This window comes from Pygocentrus nattereri, chromosome 4 (genome assembly GCF_015220715.1).
Source record: "Pygocentrus nattereri isolate fPygNat1 chromosome 4, fPygNat1.pri, whole genome shotgun sequence".
Taxonomy (NCBI): domain Eukaryota; kingdom Metazoa; phylum Chordata; class Actinopteri; order Characiformes; family Serrasalmidae; genus Pygocentrus; species Pygocentrus nattereri.
Genome location: NC_051214.1, coordinates 24820845 through 24842529, shown reverse-complemented (window position 1 = coordinate 24842529; position 21685 = coordinate 24820845). Strand labels below are relative to the sequence as shown.

The 21685-nt window shown below is 40.0% G+C and overlaps 1 protein-coding gene across 4 annotated transcripts in view; it reads left to right on the top strand.

The window, feature by feature from the left end:
- The window catches only part of palld (palladin, cytoskeletal associated protein), a 175748-nt gene that overhangs the window by 65905 nt on the left and 88158 nt on the right, over positions 1-21685 (top strand). For all 4 annotated transcript variants that reach the window (XM_017687836.2, XM_017687827.2, XM_017687824.2 and 1 more), the window contains 2 exons: positions 17419-17594; positions 21068-21134. In XM_017687836.2, coding sequence (XP_017543325.2) covers positions 17419-17594; positions 21068-21134 — 243 coding nt within the window. The remainder of the gene's footprint in view (positions 1-17418; positions 17595-21067; positions 21135-21685) is intronic.

Genomic DNA, 21685 nt, shown 5'->3' with positions numbered 1-21685 from the left:
ATCTTACATAGTGTAACTTTACATCCTGATTTAAGTCCTATTAGGATGGGATTTGTTTTATATGTGCCCGTGGGGTAATGCAGCATTTCTGAACTGAGTCCTTTCCGAATGCGCTTTGCTGTTAATTTTTCCTAACTGTGCAGTTTTTCGCAAATTCAGTGCTTTTTTCCCAAGAAAGAACAGAAAATGAGCCCAGGAAACAACCTCAGGTTACACTGGTCCTGTGCAAATCGACATTTTATTAAGTTTCTTATGTATGGAGGCATTAGAGGAAGCTAATATGTACTATCCTGCCTCAAGTGTACAACTCAGAATATTTAAAGATTTAAAAATTGCAGAAAAAAGTTTGACTTTGTGTGATGCTGTATGATGTCTGTTGGCTGTGAATTGCCAAGCTAATGACCAAGCTAATAACACACTGCATTCACAAGCTGCAGACAGCTTAGGACAGAGGTGTCAAACTCAACCACAAAAAGGGCTGTATTGAAAAATCTCAATAGATCCGTGGACCTGAGAACATCTATGTTGTGTTTCATTTGTAATCAACATTTTGCTGTAACCCAAACTGACCATTGTTTATATAAAATACACAAAAATTTAAAATATTACATGAATACTTGAAATATTAAAAATGTAAATGCCCTCAATCTTTTAAACCTACCTATTGTTTATATTGGTTGAACTGTAGCTAGTGTGTTTGGTGATATGGTTGGTGTGGATCTATGTAGAACTGTGTAGAACTGAAGTGTAACCACTGTCCCATAGACTGTAAGGAAATAAGTAAGTAAATTTTGTTTATATAGCACATTTAAAACCAAGGTGCTTTACAATAGGAGAGTCAGAGCGCACATTACCCTGCAGTGCATGCTGGGTACTGTAGTGCAGTGCTTTGTGAAATGAGCTAATATTAATAGAAAATTAATCATTTTCATGGGCCTGATAGGCCTTATGTTTGACACATGGGGCTTTGGGGAAACAGATGAATGACAAAATGAAATGTTTTGATGTGTTTCCTGTTCTTTTCTGAGGTAAAGGCAGCATGTGAATTGAGTAACCCCTATCATCTCTTTCATCTATACCGAGATTGCTTATTCAGTGTGAATTGCTCATAAACATTATGCATGTCTGGTGGTAAAACTACATTATCCCATCTCCCATATGTATCCACATCGCTAATAGAACGGGACGCTCTGGAGCAGCCGTATGTTAGCCTAAGGTCACCATGCCCAGGAGGCTAGAGGGATAAGCGTTGCACTGTGAAGCACTGGAACTTTCTGGAGTGATGGAGCTCGAACCTATACCTTTGGGACAAGTTGGGGTGGTGTTTGTATCCAGAACTAATCAATTAACGTCAATACCTAAACATACCTGACCATACACAAACGCTGTTGTGGTTAAATGTAATCAAATCCAACATGTTCCGACATCTAGTAAAGCCTTCACAGTAGAGCAGAGACTGTTAATACTCCTGATTCCAGAAGAAACGCTGGATGAGAAGGTGGACAGCACAAACTTTACCAACTTTTAGGTGTATAGTGTAGGTCTACTATAGCCGCCTGTAGTCATGCACGAATTCTTATACACCCTGTTTAATGACCCATTCATCACTGGTCAGTCAGACTGCTATTGAGCAGATGTTATTTGGTTTGATGTACCGTTCTCCATAAAGACATGGTAGTGGCATGGTATCAGGCACAGCAGTATGGCTGAAGCAGTGCCACCATCATCCAAAACATCCAGCCAAGAGCGGCTCTATGCGAAACTGACCACTGATGAAGGGCTATAGATGGGGAGTAACACTTGTGCAGGAGAGCAGCTTGTGGATTGTGAAGGTGAGAGTGTATGACTGTCAGAAATGAGTGTAGCTTTAACTCGGGACTAATGAAGTGCAGCTGCAGTGGAAAACTACCAGCTTCAGTTCACCGCTGCATAGAGAGGTTTAACTGTGTTTGTTTTGGTGTTTATGGTAAATACACGGTTTGTTCAGTCTCGTTACTGTAACGAGACCATTTCTTCGCGACTGCAGTCTGGATATCATCTCGCCTCACACACAAACTTTTGTCGTTCCAAAAGCCGTGCTGCTATTGTTCCTTTTGTGAACAATGCTGAGCAAATGTGATGTGGTAGGTTATCTGCAGTTGGCAATCTTAGAGCAGTTGCTGATTATTTTGAGTTTGTAAGCCTGCCAGGCCCTTTGTGAAGATATTAGATTAGATTCACTGTCATATTACAATTTACACAGTGGAAAAGATTACTGAAAGTCTTATGTCATGTGCGAATTTCTCAGAAACACTACAGAATATATCTCTGTTGGATCAAAACTTTGCATCTCCAAAATGAGGACTTTACAGGAGAAGGTAAAAACATACTCTACTTTTAATGCAACTCAATGCATCTGGTCAATGGAACCAGAGTTTTTTCCAAGCCATTTTGGATCATTTCTGTTGGTCCATTCATCATGAAATTTACACACCATATATAGGACCATGGGTACTTTCAAATCATGTCAAAAACTGAAAAACAAAAGATACAGATGGAGATACAAGGTTTTGTTCTGACCGCAGCAGATAAAAAAAAAAATAGCAGCATATAAAAATAATACAGTACCGTGTCATCACATTACAGTACCATAATATGTACATGTAAAAGGATCCAGGCACTTTTCTAATTAGTGAATTCAGGTACTTTAAGGTATACTTAATCTCAATACAGGTGTTCAAATATGCATCTCCAAAGAAAAACATTACCAATAGAATGAATCGCTCTGGCAGTACTAAAGGGGTATAAAGCCCCCCAGCTTTATTCTCTGGAGTGATGGAGCTCTATCCAATACTTTGAGATGTGCTGAAATGTTGGTTTGATCCAGAACTAATCATCTAACATCAGTACCTGATCTCACTAATGGTTAAATGCTTGTGTTGCATTTGATTTTTTCTTATGAGAAAAAATACCAAAGGATGTGATGCGATAATTATACATGACTAGAAGAACTGTACTTTTACAGTTCCCCTGCATGGGCCTATCAGGGGCTGTATTACAGAAACTTCTTAAGTCTGAAATCTTATCTTATCTGTTGAGTCACCATGACAACTTCAGTTCGGACTGAATTTAGAACAGAGGCTATTACAGAACAGCAGTTTTTAAGTTCATTATCTTATCATATTCTCCAGATAAGAAAACAGTATTACAGAAACATCCTAACTAGACTAAATTTCCTAAATACTGTCTCAACTTTAAGACAAGCTCAAAGCTGTCTTAAATTCTGTTTAACTGTCTGTTTCTATTGTTTAATGCAGTGACAGGCAGCACAGTTCACTATAACTAACATAATAACGTTACATTAATCTGCACTGAAAACCTTGAGGCATTTATTTAATAGTGTTTAAAAAGCCCCAGACACTGTGAAGACATCTCCACCATCCCTACTTATTACCTCTGTGTGCTAATGTTGATGAAAACTCATCAGATAAAATATTACGCTGAGTGCGTTTACTTAATAATCCGATAACTGCAGAAAATGAGATTTAGTCAATAATCCAATCATTTATTTATTCAGAACCGTTAGCCTACTGTGTTTTGCAAACAGACGAATTAGACCGCATTTAACCCATCTGTACAGTGAAACACCCACATACATGCATACTAGTAAACAGACACACACTAGGGGGGGAGTGAGCACACTTGCCCAGAGGAGTGGGCAGCCCATGGCGCCCGGGGAGCAATTGGAGGTTAGGTGTCTTGCGCAAGGGCACTTCAAACTGTTGACCTTCCAGTCACAAAGCTGGTTCCCTAACCTCCTACCCACGACTGTGTTTACATGCACTTGCAGTAATCAGACAACAGGGAAACTCCGGGTCTACATGCGTCAGTAATCAGATTTCTGCTTTGCAACCGCACAAGTGATTTCGCAGACTGCAAAATCCAAAAGAAATCAGAATAAGAGTTCACATGCACTGAGAAATCAGATTACTGAGCTAAAATACACACACACACACACACACACACACACACACACACACACGCGCGCGCGCGCGCGCGCACACACACACACAGTAACACACTTCTTCTAAGCTGCTTCTCCCTCAGGGTCGCGGGTGGTGCTGGAGCCTATCCCAGCTGTCATTGGGCGGGATGCAGGATGCACCCTGGACAGATCGCCAGTCCATCGCAGGCAGACATACACTATCACACACTCACTCACACCTAGGGCAGTTTAGCATGTCCAAGTTGGCCTGCCTGTCTTTGGACTGTGGGAGGAAACCGGAGAACCCGGAGGAAACCCTAACGCAGAGAACATACAAACTCCACACAGAAAGGACCCTGGTCACCCAGCCGGGGAATCGAACCCATTTTACAGTTTTGTTTGACCTTTTTTACACTGGCAATGGCAGCTAATGTTAGCTGTCTGGCTAACTAACTTGAATATTTTGATTACATGTTTATGTTTCATTTATGAGCATGTGGTCGGTTGCTTGGTAACAGGCATGACAGCTGATTGTAGACTTCGGTTGGGTAGATTAAGATTTCCTAACTGGAGATAAGAGATGAGATTCCTAAATTAAGGTATGAAGATTTGCGTCTGTAATACAGATTTGTGAAAGATCTTATCTTGACCTGTCAGATCTTAAGTTAAGACAAAAAAGATTAGAAGTTTCTTAATCCCAGACCTGTTTTCATAGTAAAGAGGATGGGTGCCCACCTTGGAGAAGTGTCATTGATTATATATCTGAATGTATGGCTGAAAGCGAATACTCGTACTTCTTTCATTGATGCAGAACATTAATGTAATCCTCTGGCAATGCAGAGCCACTACACCACAGGACATGTTTTTTCTGGATCAGGTGTGTTGGGAGCAGGGGGAACAGTATTAGGTGCATGGCAGGCGGATTGGGAAGCACTGCCACAGACAATTGCCTATACTGTCTATGGCTTTCACCGGCTCTGATTCTCATCACTACTTCAAGCATCATTTGATTGTGTTTTTTCTAGGCAAGTTTTGTCTTTAAAGTGAAAGCACAAGTGAAAGGATAAGCGATCGGTGGTGAACATAAATGAGCTGGGACTTATAAAGAACGAAGAAGAGCCTTGATGCCTGCTCCGCTGGTCAGTACGGATGGATCCGTGTTAAACCATGCAGATGCTCCCGCCTTTGTTCTCTCCTTTTGGTCCAGTGAGCGAAGGAGTCTGAAACCACTCAGACATACTGCTTCACTCAAACTCTCAGAACCCTCACCGCCAGATCACACACTTCTCTTACTGTAACTCTCGCATTGAGTGAATCATGACTCTGTTTCACATTAGAGCGAGCGTGTTGGGAAGTGAGAGAGAAGGACTCCACAACACACAGAAAATGTGTGCAAACTATGTGAAATATTCCAGCTGTTGCACGATGACGAGCTTATTCTGTAACCGTCTCTCCTAATGATCTGGAGGAATATAGAACTCCCTCTGTCTGTCCCCTCTCTGTCTCTCTCTTTCTTTTTTTCTGTGTTCTCTCACTCCCTCTCCCACTCTATCTCTTTATTTCCTTATTCTTTCTTTCTGGTCTCTCTCTCATTCCTTCTCTAACCATATTTATATTTCTCTTTCTGTCTTTCCTCTTGCACTCTCTCTCCCACTCTTTCTTTTTTGTCTTTTCTCCTCTCTCTATACTTTTGTCTCTCTCTCTCTATCTCTCATTCTCTCTTCCACTGTCTGTATCTTTTTCTTTCTGTCTTTCCTCTTGCACTCTCTTCTCTCTCTCTCCCTCCTTCCTTCCCTCCTCCCTCTCCTACTGTCCATCTTTCTCTTTGTCTTTCTTCTCTCCCCCTCTCTCTCTCATTCCCCCTCCAACTGTATATATCTTTGTCTTTCTTCTCTCTCTCTGTCTCTCTCTCTCTCTCTCTCCATCATACTCTCCATCTTTCTCTTTCTGTCTTTCTTCTCTCTCTCTCTCTATCCCCCCCCTCTCTCTCTCCCTCCCTCCTCTCTGTCCTACTGTCTATTATTCTTTTTGTCTTTCTTCTCTCTCTCTCTTTCTCTCTCTCCTTCCTTCCCTCCTCCCTCTTCTACTGTCCATCTTTCTCTTCCCCCCCCCTCTCTCTCATTCCCCCTCCAACTGGGTATAACTTTCTCTTTCAATCTTTCTTCTCTCTCTCTCTCTCTCTCTCTCTCTCTCTCTCCCTCTTGTCTCTCCTTCTCTCAGTTAATTATTTCAGTTTAGTACGCTTTATTAGTTTGATCAAATTTAGTTACAGTACTGCCAAACAGCATTAGTGGAACAACAGGCATGAAGAGTTAGAACATTTAGACCAGCCTTGCCCAAACCGTTTGTCTTGGGGCTTCAGTGTTTGTAGTGGACTGAATGCCAAAAAGGCAACAGAACACGGTAAGCGTCAACTCACGTTTTACATTCTATAGTGTTACATCTTGTTTTGTTATTAAATTATAACAGGCTAAATTAAGTGTCCTCACATGCCAACTTTAAGGCATTTCTACTACACTATGAAAGATTTAGGGACTTGTGGACTTCTGAAGTGTAAGTGCATGATGTACTATCATTGTCATATCGTCACCACTATACATTTGATTTTACATTTGAGACTTTAACATTGAGCCAGACCTGCTTTTTGAGCGAGTGGGTGATGTTAATATGAAAAGATGTACGACATGGTCTGAAATGTTCACATGAAATTCAACCCGACACCTCTGGCTTTTAAAATATTTCAGGCTTTACAGAGTGACCTGCAGCAGCACACACATCATATTTCAGCTTTTCTCCTGACTCAGTAATACAGCTTTTTCGACTTTAATAAAAAATGTAGTTTTTAGTCTCTCTCTCTCTCTCTCTCTCTCTCTCTCTCTCTCTCTCACTCCCTCCCTCCATATATATACACCAATCAGGCACACCATTAAGACCACCTCCTTGTTTCTACACTCATTGTCCATTTTATCAGCTCCACTTACTATTTAGGAGCACTTTGTAGTTCTACAGTTACAGACTGTAGTCCATCTGTTTCTCTGATACTTTGTTAGCCCCGTTTTACTGTTCTTTAGTGGTCAGGACCCCCATGGACCCTCACAGAGCAGGTACTATTTGGGTGGTGGATCATTTTTCAGCTCTGTAGTAACACTGATGTGGTAGTGGTGTGTTAGTGGGTTGTGCTGGTATGAGTGGATCAGACACTGCATTGCTGCTGGAGTTTTTAAACACTGTGTCCACTCACTGTCCACTCTATTAGACACTCCTACCTTGTCAGTCCACCGTGTAGATTCAAAAACTAAAGTCAGAGACGACAGCTCATCTGCTGCTGCACAGTTTGTGTTGGTCTTCCTCTAGTTCTTCATCAGTGGTCACAGGACGCTGTTGGCTGGATATTTTTGGTTGGCAGACCATTCTCAGTCCAGTAGTGACATTGAGGTGTTTAAAAACTCCAGCAGCACTGCTATGTCTGATCCACTTGTACCAGCACAACACACACTAACACACCACCACCACCACAGTGGTGCAGTACTGCAGTGCTGAGAATGATCCACCACCCAAAGTACCTGCTCTGTGAGGGTCCATGGGGGTCCTGACCACTGAAGAACAGGGTAAAAGAGAGGGTCTCTCTCTATCTCTCCCCTCCCTTTGCTCTCTGTCTCTCTTCCTTTTTTTTCTCTGTCTAACTCACTTTTATTATCTGTCTCGAACCCATCTGTAATACTGGCCAGTGATAGTGATATTCTAGAAGACTTGTACAGAACAGCACCCTCCCCCACACACCCCCATCAGAACCCTCAGCTTTTCTGCCCATCACTGTCGTAAACCTATAATTATTTCAGCTGTTGTACGAACACTTGTCTCAGACTCTAATGTGTGAGGACGCGGAGTTATTCTGGGAGTGGTGTTGTGTGTGGAATGAACATTTGGACATGTGGTGGCTCCTGCCGAAGGCTGTCCTGCAGCGACGGGGCTTTGCTGAGTCACTGCTGATACACTCCCACCTGGCCTTCTGCTTCTCAGGAGCTTCCCATCTGTCTGTGTGTTAATGGCTTGTGGGTAACCGTCTGTCTCTCTGCACTGTCACAAAGACATGAGAAAAACAGGCCCAGAGCAGCCTGTGAAATTTTGCCGACTTTTACTCCTTTGAAGTACAGAGCTATCATTGACATTTTGCTGTACTCTTTACAATATTTACTTCATAAGAAAACCTTGTGTTACCAGACAATAGCTTTTTAAACTGTATTGTACATTAATACAAAATAATGCTTTTGCATTCTATTGGTCACTCCAGCTGGTTTTCTCATATGCTTAATCTGCAATGAGAACCTGTCGAACGCTAAAGAGTCACGAAGCTGAAATCAGCTTCTTGTTTGCCAAATTCTCCCATTCCACCTTAAATGGTGCAGTGGTTCTGGCGCCTCAGGCACCATTTAAGGTGAACTGGGAAAATTCACACCAGAACCTGGTGAACGAGACTGCAACCTCATAAAACGTCAAACGCTGAGAGACATTTTACAAAACACTGTTCTACTTTCGCAAAAAAGTTTCCTACCAGAGATGCAAGAAAAGTGGCTATAGCTGTGCTAAAGCTTAAAGCTGAGCCAAGTGAATCTGCATTCTCATTTATGTGATATATTTTTAGTCTATACTAGTGCTACTGAGACATATTTACAGCCAAGCTGGTAAAATGGACCCGAAATGTTGTGGCTCCCAAGGTGGTTTGAACTTTGTTGAAAATGGCTCTTCTTAACATTTGGGGGGACGACCTCTGTCAAAAAGAGTAAAAATTACAAACAATAAAAATTGAAGAGAAATAGAAATGGAGTGCCCTGCGATGGACTGGCGACCTGTCCAGGGTGTATCTTACCTTCCGCCCAAAGACTGCTGGGATAGGCTCCAGCACCCCCCGCGACCCTGACGGAGAAGCGGCTTAGAAAATGGATGGATGGATAGAAATGGAGTTATGAGGTTTATGTTACTGCTTTCTGTTATTGACGCTTATTTGCACCAACTAGTGCACCCACTCCACATTTCCTTAGTTGCAGCTTAGCATAACTGAGAAGCCTAAAACCTGTGGAAAATTACTTAAGTAGTTGCAATAATCTTTAAAAATGGAGCATATCTCAAATAATAGTAATTAGGTGATAATGTAATAATCCCGAAAGACCTAGTTATGCATGTGTGAAGTCTCTATATAGGTAGACTTCAAATAAACCAGATTTTCTTCAAATTAAGATGATATTTTCTTTCTTCTTACACAGATAAGACAGACCTACAATGCTTGTTTCAATACACTATGGGTTAATGCAGTTATGAACAGCTTGGTTGCTGGAAGAGGTGATAAGTGAGGTGTCAGGAGAGTATATGTGTGTGTGTGTGTGTGTGTGTGTGTGTGTGTGTGTGTGTGTGTGTGTGTGTGTGTGTGTGTGTGTGTGTGTTAATGGCGTGAGTAACTGTCTGAGGTGTTGAATTGGTGCATTGGTGTAAGACAGAAGTGCTAAACCAGATGGAATGTCCAGAATCTTTACAAGGTTCTGAATTATCCAGAACATTTTAGTCCTTGATGAAACACCAACAATTTTAGCTTTGGTACTGGAGGAATCTCTCATCCAGAAGGCCTAATCCAGTCTTCTAGTCTCATTTACTGAAATACAGATCAGCACAGACTTCAGGAATTAGACTCAAAACAGAGAAACCGCACATATGGTACAACTTGATAGGACGACTAGAGAAAGAGCAAAATGATGGATGGGGATGGGGTGGGATGGGATGGAATAGACCCAGAAGGCTCCGGAATGTAGGAATTCTTAATAGAACCCTTAACAATGTCCTGGAATGTTCAGAGCTTTGAGGACCAGCAGGAAGGAACAGCTGTGCTGTTGGGTCTGAAGCATGCAACTCCACTAAGATATCCTTAGATGACGCATCTTGAAGACTGTGGTCATGTATTTAGCTGATTGCGGGTAACAGATGTCCCCAGCATGTTGGAAAACATAAACAGTTTGATCTTATGGGAGCATTTGCTAAGTCTTTTTACCAAAAGGAATCTCTTTTAACAAGAACATATTTAATTTTGTTAGTTTTGGTGTTCTTTCTGAATACGCAGTTTGTTTAACCTTTTGTTCAGAGACTCTTTCTTCACAGTTGAGCCTGGATGTCGATTCACCTTCACAGAAACTTTTGTCTGCAACAAGCGCTGCTGTATGATGCTGAAAATATTTACTATGGTAGATGGAAGTGATTTGAATTCTCTCTTCTAGCTCTCTAAAAGTTGTTTTTAGAGGTTCTGTTTATTTTACCCCCTAGAAAAACCTTAAGTCTGCAATTTGTGGGCAAAACCTTAAGTAGCTTCTTGTCTTCATAACTTTAGAACGGTTTAAGCTACAGACATGATGCACATATCAGGACCTTCAGCAGACCCGCCCCTCCTAACTAGCCAGTGTGATGCCATTGAGCAGCTCCAAAATCACCCATTATTAATAATTATAGACCCATTGTAATAAATATTATTATAAAATTAATAATATCTAGCTCTGTTGTTCAGTTTACGTTCATTTTGGCTACTAAAAATATGTTATATTAAATATGCCTCTATATTTATAATTAAAAGTAAAGCCTGTCTTGCTGTGTATCACAGTTTTAGCACTCAGCACGAATCCAAGAGCACAGAAAAGCAATAAAAAGTCAGGCCGCCTTATTCTAATTGTTTATTTTTGCTCATAATAACCAACAGAATGAATCACCATCTAAATTATTGTACTTCCAGCTCACAGACACTCCAGACTAACAATTTCTGAAAAGATATCTGAGGTGCAGCTTGTACATTTTGATCAGACTAAAATTCATAAAGATATCAAATTTCTGTTAGCATTTACATGTCAAATAGTGGCATATCTTAGTAGCCCAGGGTCTACAGCAGCTGGCGTGTGTGACTGTCAAATTGCAGTTGTAATTTAGCCAAAATATCCCCCCCAAAAAAAACTAAATTCTGGAGTTCTAAGGGTTAATGTGCTTTTGTAAAAGCTTAAATGTTCTTTTAGTTACTGAGGTTAAGGTCAGGGTTGGGTTGGGTGTAGTCTCATCCTCAGATGCTCCACCCACAGAGCAGGATGGCACAGCTATTGAAATTCTATTAGTTCCAAAAATAAAGTTTCAAAAAAAGAGTTTTTGAGGCCTTTTTTTGCCATAGAAAAAAAACACTTCTGGTTTTATAAAGAACCTTTCAGTAGTTGGCACTTTAACCCTTTTTTCACAGTAGCCATAAAATGCATTGTCTGCCTGTTTTGAAGGAGGTTCCTCAGTTAAATTATGGTTTATTATTAATAATGTTAATAGAATATATTTTGAGGGAAACGTGTAGGTTTTACAAAACCAGAAGTGAAGTGGGTTTTTATCTTTGTGGTTGATCCAGAAATATCCAGAAAGTTTTGGTTGTAATGTCCATTTTATCTTTTTGGAAAGGTGTGAACTGTTTTCACAGCAGGGGGTTCTCACCCCTCCCTTTTCACCCACATTGCTCACCAGCAGCTCAATGCAATGACTCATAATTTCACACCCAGAGATCCTTTCTGATTGTGTCCACTAGGGGGTCAGCAAAAAGAATCTACAGAAAATAAGTTATTCAAGTGTAAAGAACTCTTTAAAGTTTAAAAACCTCCATTTATTGTTCTATACCTATTAAAGTTTTTTGTGTGTGTGTGTGTGTGTGTGTGTGTGTGAGTGCAGAACCATACACGCTATCCAAGTACCATTTAGTATCCTTTTCTTTTTAAGACTGTATTCGCCTCACTTGCCGCCCATTCATACATGTACAATACACTTTTTAACAAGCCCTCATCTCCAATCGCTGACGCCATCAGAAGAGCATTTCATTATTAGCTCTAGTGACTTTATTGGTTCCTGTTGGCTTTAGCAGCAGAAACAGAAATCACTTACAACCGGACGCACTTCCCTTTTCAAACTCCATAAAATTGTGGACAAAGCTGTTTTTAAGCCATAGCAGTTGGAATTCTTTATAGAACTCTTAACAATTTCCCAGAATGTTCAGAGCTTCGAGGACCAGCAGAAAGGAACATCTGGATCAGAAGCATCCAGCTACACGAAGATGTCCTTAAATGACATATCTTAAAGTGTGTGCATGTGTGTGGTCATGTATTCATTTAGCTCATGATGTTACCACATATCCCTCAGCAGGAGAAAATCAATAATGTAAACTTAAAGGGTTTAAAATGGGCAGCGAATGCAGTTTAAGCCTTAAAAGTAAACTACTTAAAAATGCTTAATATTTCAAAACCAAGAGATTTGGTCTGCTATGTTTAGAATGAGTTCAAATACTCCATCTGTTATACAGCTAGCTGAAGGTTACACAGCTAGCAACAACAACAAAACAATGAAGGTTTGAAACCAGAACTTATGGCCAGAACGAGCAATTACTCACAAAATGTATGCAAGTCACATTCAGACATGGCAGAAAATGTTCTGCATTACGTTTACACGTCCAGCCCATTAGCCTACTATGGCTGACCAAACGGAGGGTGATAGGGTTCCTAGGGAAAAATCCACTCATCTCTGTCCCCTCCTGCCCTTGTGCTGTGAGCGGGTGCTAATGTAGGTGTGACGCACTTCAGAGTGGTGAAACATGTTAAAAAGGGTCTTGACACAGGGGCACATTGTTTAAAACCGTGTTTCCTGTCAACATGTCTGTTTTTGCCATCACCACATGATATTAGAATAAATAAACAGAAAGACCGTTAAAAGTACACTATCAGAAAAACAGGTTCAATTTTTTTTTGGTCGCAAAGGTACAAACAAGGTAAATATACCCGCAAAGGTACAACAGTGGTCTTAAGGTCCATTTGTGTACCCTAAATAAGTTGGAAAGGGGCTCATTCACCTTCCCAGGGAAATGGAGCATATTTGCCTTCTCACAACCTTTGAAATTATATTATAATAACATTAATAAATATTCATGAGGGTGCCATCGCAGGCAGAAACTAGAATTTCCTACCTCAAAAAATTACTTAAACCAGGTACTGGATTGCTACTTCAATTTTGTTAAGTGCCTTGACCAATGGCACAACTCCGGTACCCACATTCATTCCAGGGACTGGAACCCATGACCTACTGGTTGCTGACTCAGCTCTCCTACCACTAGACTACAGATCATCAAGATGCAGTAAAATGCACATTAAAATCAATACTTATCAGATTAATGTCATTTGTATTTACTGTAATATTAGTTTTTTCTGAGCCAATAAATGCTTCCTGCCCAGATGAATGTCTGTTTAAATCCGGGTTTCTCAGGTGCCTAAAACCTTAGCACAATACTGCAAAAAGACAGAAGTCAGAGGAAATACCTCACATAATACGACTGAATAAAATACAAGGTGCATGTGGGTGTATGTGTGTGATGAATTGGCTTCCTGGCAGTGTTTTTGTTGTAGCCTTGGGTGTGTTGGAGACAGGTATACTAGCTCACTATGACAAGCATGCCTCCAGGGGATGCAGCACACAAGTGCAAAAGCCTTCTGAGGTCGTGCGTATGAGAGCGGCAGTGTGTTTGTGTGTGTCTGAGGATGAGTAAAGGACTTTCCCTCTATTCTTTACGATTCCCAGACTTACTTATGCATCACACCAAAGTGTGGTGTCTCCCAGGTATGTGTGTGCGTGTGTGGGAGAGAGAGAGAGAGAGAGACACCTGGATATTTTTCACTGCCATCTGCAGACACACACATAAATCTGATTAGCCCTGTCAGTGTCTGAGTGTTGTACAAATACTAATGACGAAGCACTAACTGCCAAACACTCTCCACCATGAGGCCTACACATTATAAGAAAAAACATTAGATGAAATAAAGCAATACATACGTCCCCCAAGGCAGCGACCACATCCCTTAGTCATGTCTCAGTGAGGGCTGTCTGCCCGCACAGCTGGCGGTAGATTAATAAAGCTGGATGAAGCTCAGTGTAAATGGGTTTGATTAATCATCTTTTAATCAGACACTGGTTATTGGTCTAATGAGGTCTGATTGCACTCAGCCAGGCTGCTGCTGTGCTCAGATGTGGGAAGCAGAGTATTAGTAATGTGGGCTTTGTGTGGGTGGTCTGATGTGGAGTTTACGGCTGTGTCTGCATTCGAAGTCTTCTGCATTCTTTTGAGAAATAGGGGCTCAGATCGATACTTCCAATCTGGATGTTTCTTTTTTTGTTTGTTTTTTAGTTTGAAAAGAGATTTTATTGCTTCCAGGTTTGTGTCGGTAACACATTTACTGCCATTTTATAAATTACATAAATCTCTGATGTCACAATGTTTTCTCTGGATTATGATATTTTTACAAATGAGATCATGAAATCTAAAATTTCACCACAGGTCAGTTTGTGTTGAATATTTTGTTATGTTTCAGATTACTAAAACAGCACATCATATATATATATATATATATATATATATATATATATATATATATATATATATATATAATAATGTGTGTGTGTGTGTGTGTGTGTGTATATTTGAATAAAACCATTTTAGATGGTTAAGTAAACTCGATCCTCACATGACAATATTGAAATTGTATCGCGGAGCGATGAGGCGGACGCATGCGTGGAGAAAAGCGAAATTTATTCAGGACAAATCCAGGGTTATGGTCGAAACGGTCCAGGTTCAAATAGCCAACATGGAGATAAGGTGGGACGGACATATTGAAACAAACACAGACTGAAATACACAACAGAGACCAGAATAACAAAACACTAGCATATAAAACATCCAACAAACATACAGCACAATCAAGCAAAGACCAACACAGACCAGGACAAACACAGGGCTTATATGTCACAGGGATGACGAGGGACAGGTGGGAAAAGGTGGAAACAATCAGGGGCAAGATAGTGAAACAAGGGGGCAGGACAAAGAATCAAAACAAAGGGGCATGTGGACGACCAGAAACAGAATAGCACATGGAGGAGTGGGAGGAGCCAATCACGACAGACATTAGGTGTTTTTGTTAAGCATTAAATAAATATATATATATATATATATATATATATATATATCAGTATTATTCATTATTAAAATTGTGCAAATTAAAAAAATCAGAGCAAATAAAATATGTACAGCAAACATAAGATTTTCATTGTAAAATTTAATAGTGAATACCCATCTTTTGAAAAAGATTTTTAAGAAATCAAGTGTAATTTTATACATTTTCACATTTTTACTGTACTTGTGAAAACATGCTTTTACTGTTAATGAAATGTGTTTTTGTCTGGCAAACCTTTTGGTTTTTCTGTTTTTTTTTTCACAATGTAAGACCTTTGAATGTAGGACCTTTCTTCAGCCCTCTCACTCTGCTTCTCACAAACACAGGCCTAGACAGACAAGAGACTCAGTTAATGCTCTGTAACAGCAGCTCATTTATATTGGTACACAATATTGGTATCTTTTATTGGAATATTAGCCTTGGTACATGGCACTGTATTGGACAGATGCATCAACCCAACATCAAACACAACTTCTGTTCCAAAATGTTTTTACTCCTGCTTGATTAGATTCCAGGAAGAAGTCCTTGCAAAACTCCTTTGCAAGTATGTTCTGAGTGCCAGGACTTCTACTTGTTGTTTAATTCTTTTCAGTTTGCAGATAGAGTGATGTACCATTAGTATGAATCACTGACAGTTCAGAGAAAATTTAAATCACCTTCGATCAGTCAAGTCACATGTTTAATGCCTGAAGTTGGTTTCTTTAATTTTACACTGGAGATAAGAGGCTAATGTAGCTAACAGGTGATGTAAGCATATATACCACAAATTAGCATTGTGCAAACTGTCTGCCTAAATCATCACACTGTAAAGATATTAGACTGAAAACTGAATGCAATTCATGGTTTCAGTATGCCTACATCTTATAGTGTCATGTAAGGAAGACTACTGAAGACTGCTGAGCAGCTCAACTCAGTTTGAGCCAATTAGTGGTTATAAGGTTCCATTACTTGATAGCCACATTAGCCTTATCACTCCAGTACAGGCCTAAAGAAGCAAGCCCAGGCATACATTTCATGTCTTCACTGATCAACTACATTTGGGCAAAAGGGCAAATTGTGTAAATTAAATTTTTTTTCTGTAAAGGTAAATTCCGACAATTTTACAAAATTTATGCATAGGTTGTTATAATGCAGATAAAGTCATTCAGAGCTGTTTTATGTGAAGCGCACTATTCTGGAGAATAGTGGCCATATATATCGGACACACTGCATCGAGCAGCATAATGAAGGTACACAGAACAATGCTGACTTTCGCCCGTGCCCTGTGACTCACTGCCCTGTTCAGTTTCACAGTGTTTCATTGCCACAGTGCAGCACTCAGCATTTTGCCAATAACATGTTAAACTAAAGCCGTATCGAGACACGTCAGTCTCTCTGGAGCCTATCTCAGCAGTCATTAGGCAGAGGGAGGAAACACCCTGGACAGGTCGCCAGTCCATCACAAGGCATGTAGTTGCCTACAGAAGCACTCTATACTCTATTTAATGCCTTTTAAAGCTACCTCACACAAAGCTAGTTCATGAAATAATTACAAATAGTTTGCCTGATGACTCTTAGATAAGGTTTGGCCTACAATACATTTTTAAAAAACTATTAAAGTCAGAGACAGACACGCAGGGCATTATGAGACAAAATATTCCCCAAAGACTTCTTAGTTTATTGGATGAATTAACTGTTTATTAGTATAAAAACAGAAGACACATGTAAGTAACTCATCATATATGTGTGCTGTAGACATCATGACCCCTGGTTCCTTTCATCACCACTGTAAAGAAACCTGAGTCAGTAGGTTTGTCTATAATGCATCATTTGTCATCAAACCATCAATGACTTAGTTTACATTTCAGCAGTGAAATATGTTAAGAAAATGCTGGAATTCCTCATTAAAGGCAGCTCGTTGTAAAGCGCTGAAAGTAATGGAAGTTACACTGAAAATGAAGTGAATTTATTTGATTCCATGTGAGTAAAAGAGTTACTGGATCCAATAAATTCCATGTGTCACCTATTTTAGTGTAACTTTCATTGCTCGTCCTGCTGCTGTGCTCCATTAGGCTGGAGATGAACACGTTTGATTGCTGAATAATTTCCAGGAAAAAACAAGCTGATCTTCACGCGGCTTAACGGAGCTTATGGAATACCAAAGCTGTGACCCTTCCACCTAAAACAAGCTGATTTGCTTACAAAGGTCCAGCTTCACCAAGACAAACAAACAATCCATTGAACAGAACCCTGTGGGAATAAATATTTAGTTCCAAAGATCTGTAGCAGAATGGAACGGATAAGAAAGATCAAAGATTTACCTCAGTAAGACGTTTCCTATGTGACGTCCTTTGACGTAATTGATTGCTGCACTGAACCTGACCCTCTCTCTCACTCTCTCTTTCACTGTCTCTCTCTCTCTGTCTCTGTCAGGTGGTTCTGCGAAGGGCGGGAGCTGCACCACTGTCCTGATATTCAAATTTGTCGGGATGGTGACCTGCACACGTTGGTGATTGCTGAGGCTTTTGAGGACGACACAGGCAGGTACACCTGCGTAGCCTCCAACTCTCTGGGAGCAGACAACACCTCTGCCGAGGTCTACATAGAAGGTGAGGATCCTCAATATACAGTACTGTGCAAAAGTCTTAAGCATCTGAGAAAATTCTTTTTAAAGCCACTTGTCTGGGTAGCCCCTTTTCGCCAAAGTCACGCAAAAATGAATGCAGGTTTGATTACCTTTAATGATGAATGAACTATTCTGTGTCTGAATAATGAACCTTCACATGACTTAGAAGATTTGAATCATTTAAATGATGAATCAGCTTCAGTGTATGAAATCAAGCACAATTCAAGTTTGAGCATACAGATAATGATGAAATCGCATTTGATTCTTAGTTGCTTAAGACTTTTTCATTAGGTATGCAGATTTTGGCAAGTCGTTTTTACTAATAATTGACCGTCTTTAGTCAGTGCTCAGTTGTTAATTTGGGCAGTCATGGGCTGGAGGTCAGGTAACCAGCCTTGTGACTGGAAGGTCGCCAGTTCGATACCTGGAGCCGACAGTATGTGACTGGAGTTCCCTTGAGCAAGGCAGCTGACCCCCAACTGCTCTCCGGGCATAGCAGAAAGGGCTGCCCACCACTCCGGGCAAGTGTGCTCACTGCCCCCTAGTGTGTGTGTGTATGTATGTGTGTGTGTGTGTGTGTGTGTGTGTGTGTGTGTGTGTGTGTGTGTGTGTGTGTGTGTGTGTGTGTATGTTCACTAGTGCGTATGTAGTGTTTCACTGCATGAATGGGTCAAAATGCAGAGGTGAAATTTCCCCATTGTGGGAGTAATAAGGGTCACTTAACTGGGCTAAAATCAAAGATACAACATATCAAAACTGGCTGAGCAACATTTGAGGCCATTGTAAAATGCTTGATATATGCAAATTATGACTGTACACGTCTATTGAAATATGTATTAATCTGTATCTGTATTAATACACTGAGATATTAAAAAGTGTTCTTTGTGTGGACTGTAGCATGTAGTATATAGTAAACTGAATAGTGGTGCCAAGCATAAGCGTATGTATCAAAGACATGGCCAGAAACCGTATAAAACATTCCCTACATAAAACCCCTGTTTTGTTTACACTGTGGGGCTCAAAAGCATGATTATATGACCAAAAACTAAAATCTGGATGACATAATTTGCCAAGAATTTGCATAATGATGCCCTACTGACAGTTTTATATCCTAAAATTCTAAAGTTGTGTTTAGCACTGACACAGAGATATACACTATATGGCCAAAAGTATGTGGACACCCCTTCTAATTATTGAGTCCATGTGTTTTATCTATATTCATTGCTCACAGCTGTATAAAATCAAGCACATAGCCTTCCAATCTTCATACACAAATACTGGCAGTGGAATGTGCCATACTGAAGAGCTCAGTGACTGTAAACATGGCACTGTCCTGGGATGCTACCTTTGCCACAAGTTTGGGAAATTTCTGTCCTGGTAGATCTGCCCCAGCTCATATATATGTGACGGTCAGGTATTCACACACTTTTGGCCAGCGTATAAACACACATGGGGCGAACAAGACACAAGCGCAAGGTATAAACAGGGCAAACAAGCAGGACATAGAGACCAAACTGGCAGAGCCAGAATGAGGGGGAGCCAGACTGGGACAGGGTTAGGATGAAGATACCAGACCACGATAGACATGTTGAACACTCTTAAAAATGAAGGTGCCAAAAGAATTATTGTAGGGGTGTTCAGACTTATCCGCAAAGGTCCGGTGTGGCTGCAGACTTTAAATCCAAACAAGCATGAGCACATTTGATTCTGCTGATTTAATCAAGTAGTCTTTGATCATGAGCTCCTGCCTTGTTAGAATGAAAACCTGCAGCCACAACGGCCCTTTCCAGATAAGATTGGACACCCCTGGATTATAGCAGGTGTGACACTACTATAGCAGGCCTCTACACTATGGGTGGGCAAATTATGGGAAGATACGCTTATCCGGGCCTGGCAGGTATCATCACTGTTTCTAGAACACTGGACTATTAAATGCTTCATAAAACAATAGAGATTTACACCAATTGTAGAAGCTGTAAAAAACTAACTAGTGGGGACAAACTATCCAACTGAAACTGCACAACAAAAAGGAGCTGATTAGGTGTCAGTCGTGTTATGTCTTGTAATGTTTTTAACTTTTTTATTATGTTGAAATACAATAAAAATAAAAACAGCAGTATTTTTTATTCTTTTTGGTTTATCATTATTGTGCTGGTGATGCATCATATCTGTTCAAACTAGGTTGGAGATCCCATAAACACTAAATATTGTGAGATGTATCATCTATTATGAAATTATTTCTCTCTCGCTCAAAATTATAAGTACATATATTTGTTATTTTGTATTTGTTATGTTATATGTGTTCTGGGGTTTGTCCTTTACTCTGGCTGCTGTTTACATTCATAAATACCACTAATGCTTTCATTTATTCTTACTGTCTTCTGCACTCTGTCGTGTTTTGGTCTTTGTGTCTTCATGTTCTGTTTATGTGTAGTAAAAGTGTAGTTTATGTTATTATGGAATTTAATGCAATGCCTGGAGTGCAGTGAGCAGTCAGGAACCAAACCTGCATTCTTCTAACCACAATATTAATACCTTTTTAAAAACAAAGATCTTTTTTTTACTGTATTTATGTGTATCTATATGTATTCTAATGTTAGAACAAAAAAATATTATTGCATATAAATGTTAAATAGTGCTTTTAGAAGCAAAAGACAGTATGAGTAAATGGAAATATTAGTGGTGTGTATGTAAACAACAGCCTTATCTTTTCATAACTGAATGTTTTAAAACAGAACAGTAAAATAAAAAGCCTGGAGACGAGACGAGGGTGTGTGGTGTCAATACAACAACAAAAATATCATTTTAGTGGATTATAGTACAGTTATGTTCCCTGACTAAAGGTACTGAGACGGAGCCTTGAGGGTACCACCCCAGTGACAAGAGGGACACTGCCCCAGTGACAGTTTTCTACCTTTTTTCTGAGATAGCATAGCACAAAAAATAGTAAATAAACAGTGTACCTATAATTTAGGTAGTACTGTTATGAGAGTAGCAGTGGTTATGAGAGAGAGAAAGAAAGTGAGAGAGGAGGGAGAAAAATGTGTAGAGTAGGCAAAGGGGATATAAAAAGTATTATGATGCTCGAAGACGCTTTCATAATACATGAAATATACCCCAATTTTTAGTGTCTCTGAGATTTATACAGTGCATCAGCAAAACAACAGTGCTAAATTAAATACAAATAAAATGAATTAAATAAAAAAAGAATGTGCTTTTGTCCTTCACACCTAAACACCACTAATACTTCAATTTAATCTTGTTGTCTGCTCTCAGTTGTGTTTTGCTCTTTGTGCCTTTGTGCTGTGTTTATGTGTAAATATATAGAGTTCATTGAATTATGTGCTTTTTATTAAGTGTATGCAGTGTCAGTGGATTTGCTGCTGTAGCACTTAAATTACTCTAGCATTGGGAAAGTACATCTCTCTCTCTCTCTCTCTCTCTCTCTCTCTTCAGGAGCCTCCTCTTCAGACTCAGACGGGGAAGGATCAGTGCCCAGATCTAAGTCAGGAGCCATGCCACAGTACGTTTATCATTATAACCCCTTTGACATAATGTCTGACTTTTGGTGACACTCTGACCTTTTGTTCTAAAGCAGTGGTCACCCATGCTCCTCCTGGAAGTGTTTAGTATTTTTCTGCAGTGTTTAGTTCCGACCTGCATCAAATATGCTTTCCCCATCTTACCTAACACAAATACATCTGATCCAGCCTATGAAAATCTTCTGTGACCTTTAATCCCTCGGATGGTGCTGCATTAAAATCCGCCATGCTTCTGTAAGGAATATAACCACGTGGGTATGGGAAAACTTTGTAAAACTTTGTCAGTAAAAGTTTGTTGTTGCATCCACAAATGCTAAGATTCTACTGTGCAAAGCGGAAGCTATGTATCGACAATAGTCAGAAACACCGCCAACTTCTCTGGGCTAAGGCTCATCTGATATATGATGAAAAGTGAAAACCTGTGGAACAATTACTAAGCATTTTTAAAAGAATAGGTGGCGCAACACAGTGATAAGTGTGCTCCTGTACCAACTTTTTTGAGACACATTGCAGGCATCAAATTAAGAATAAG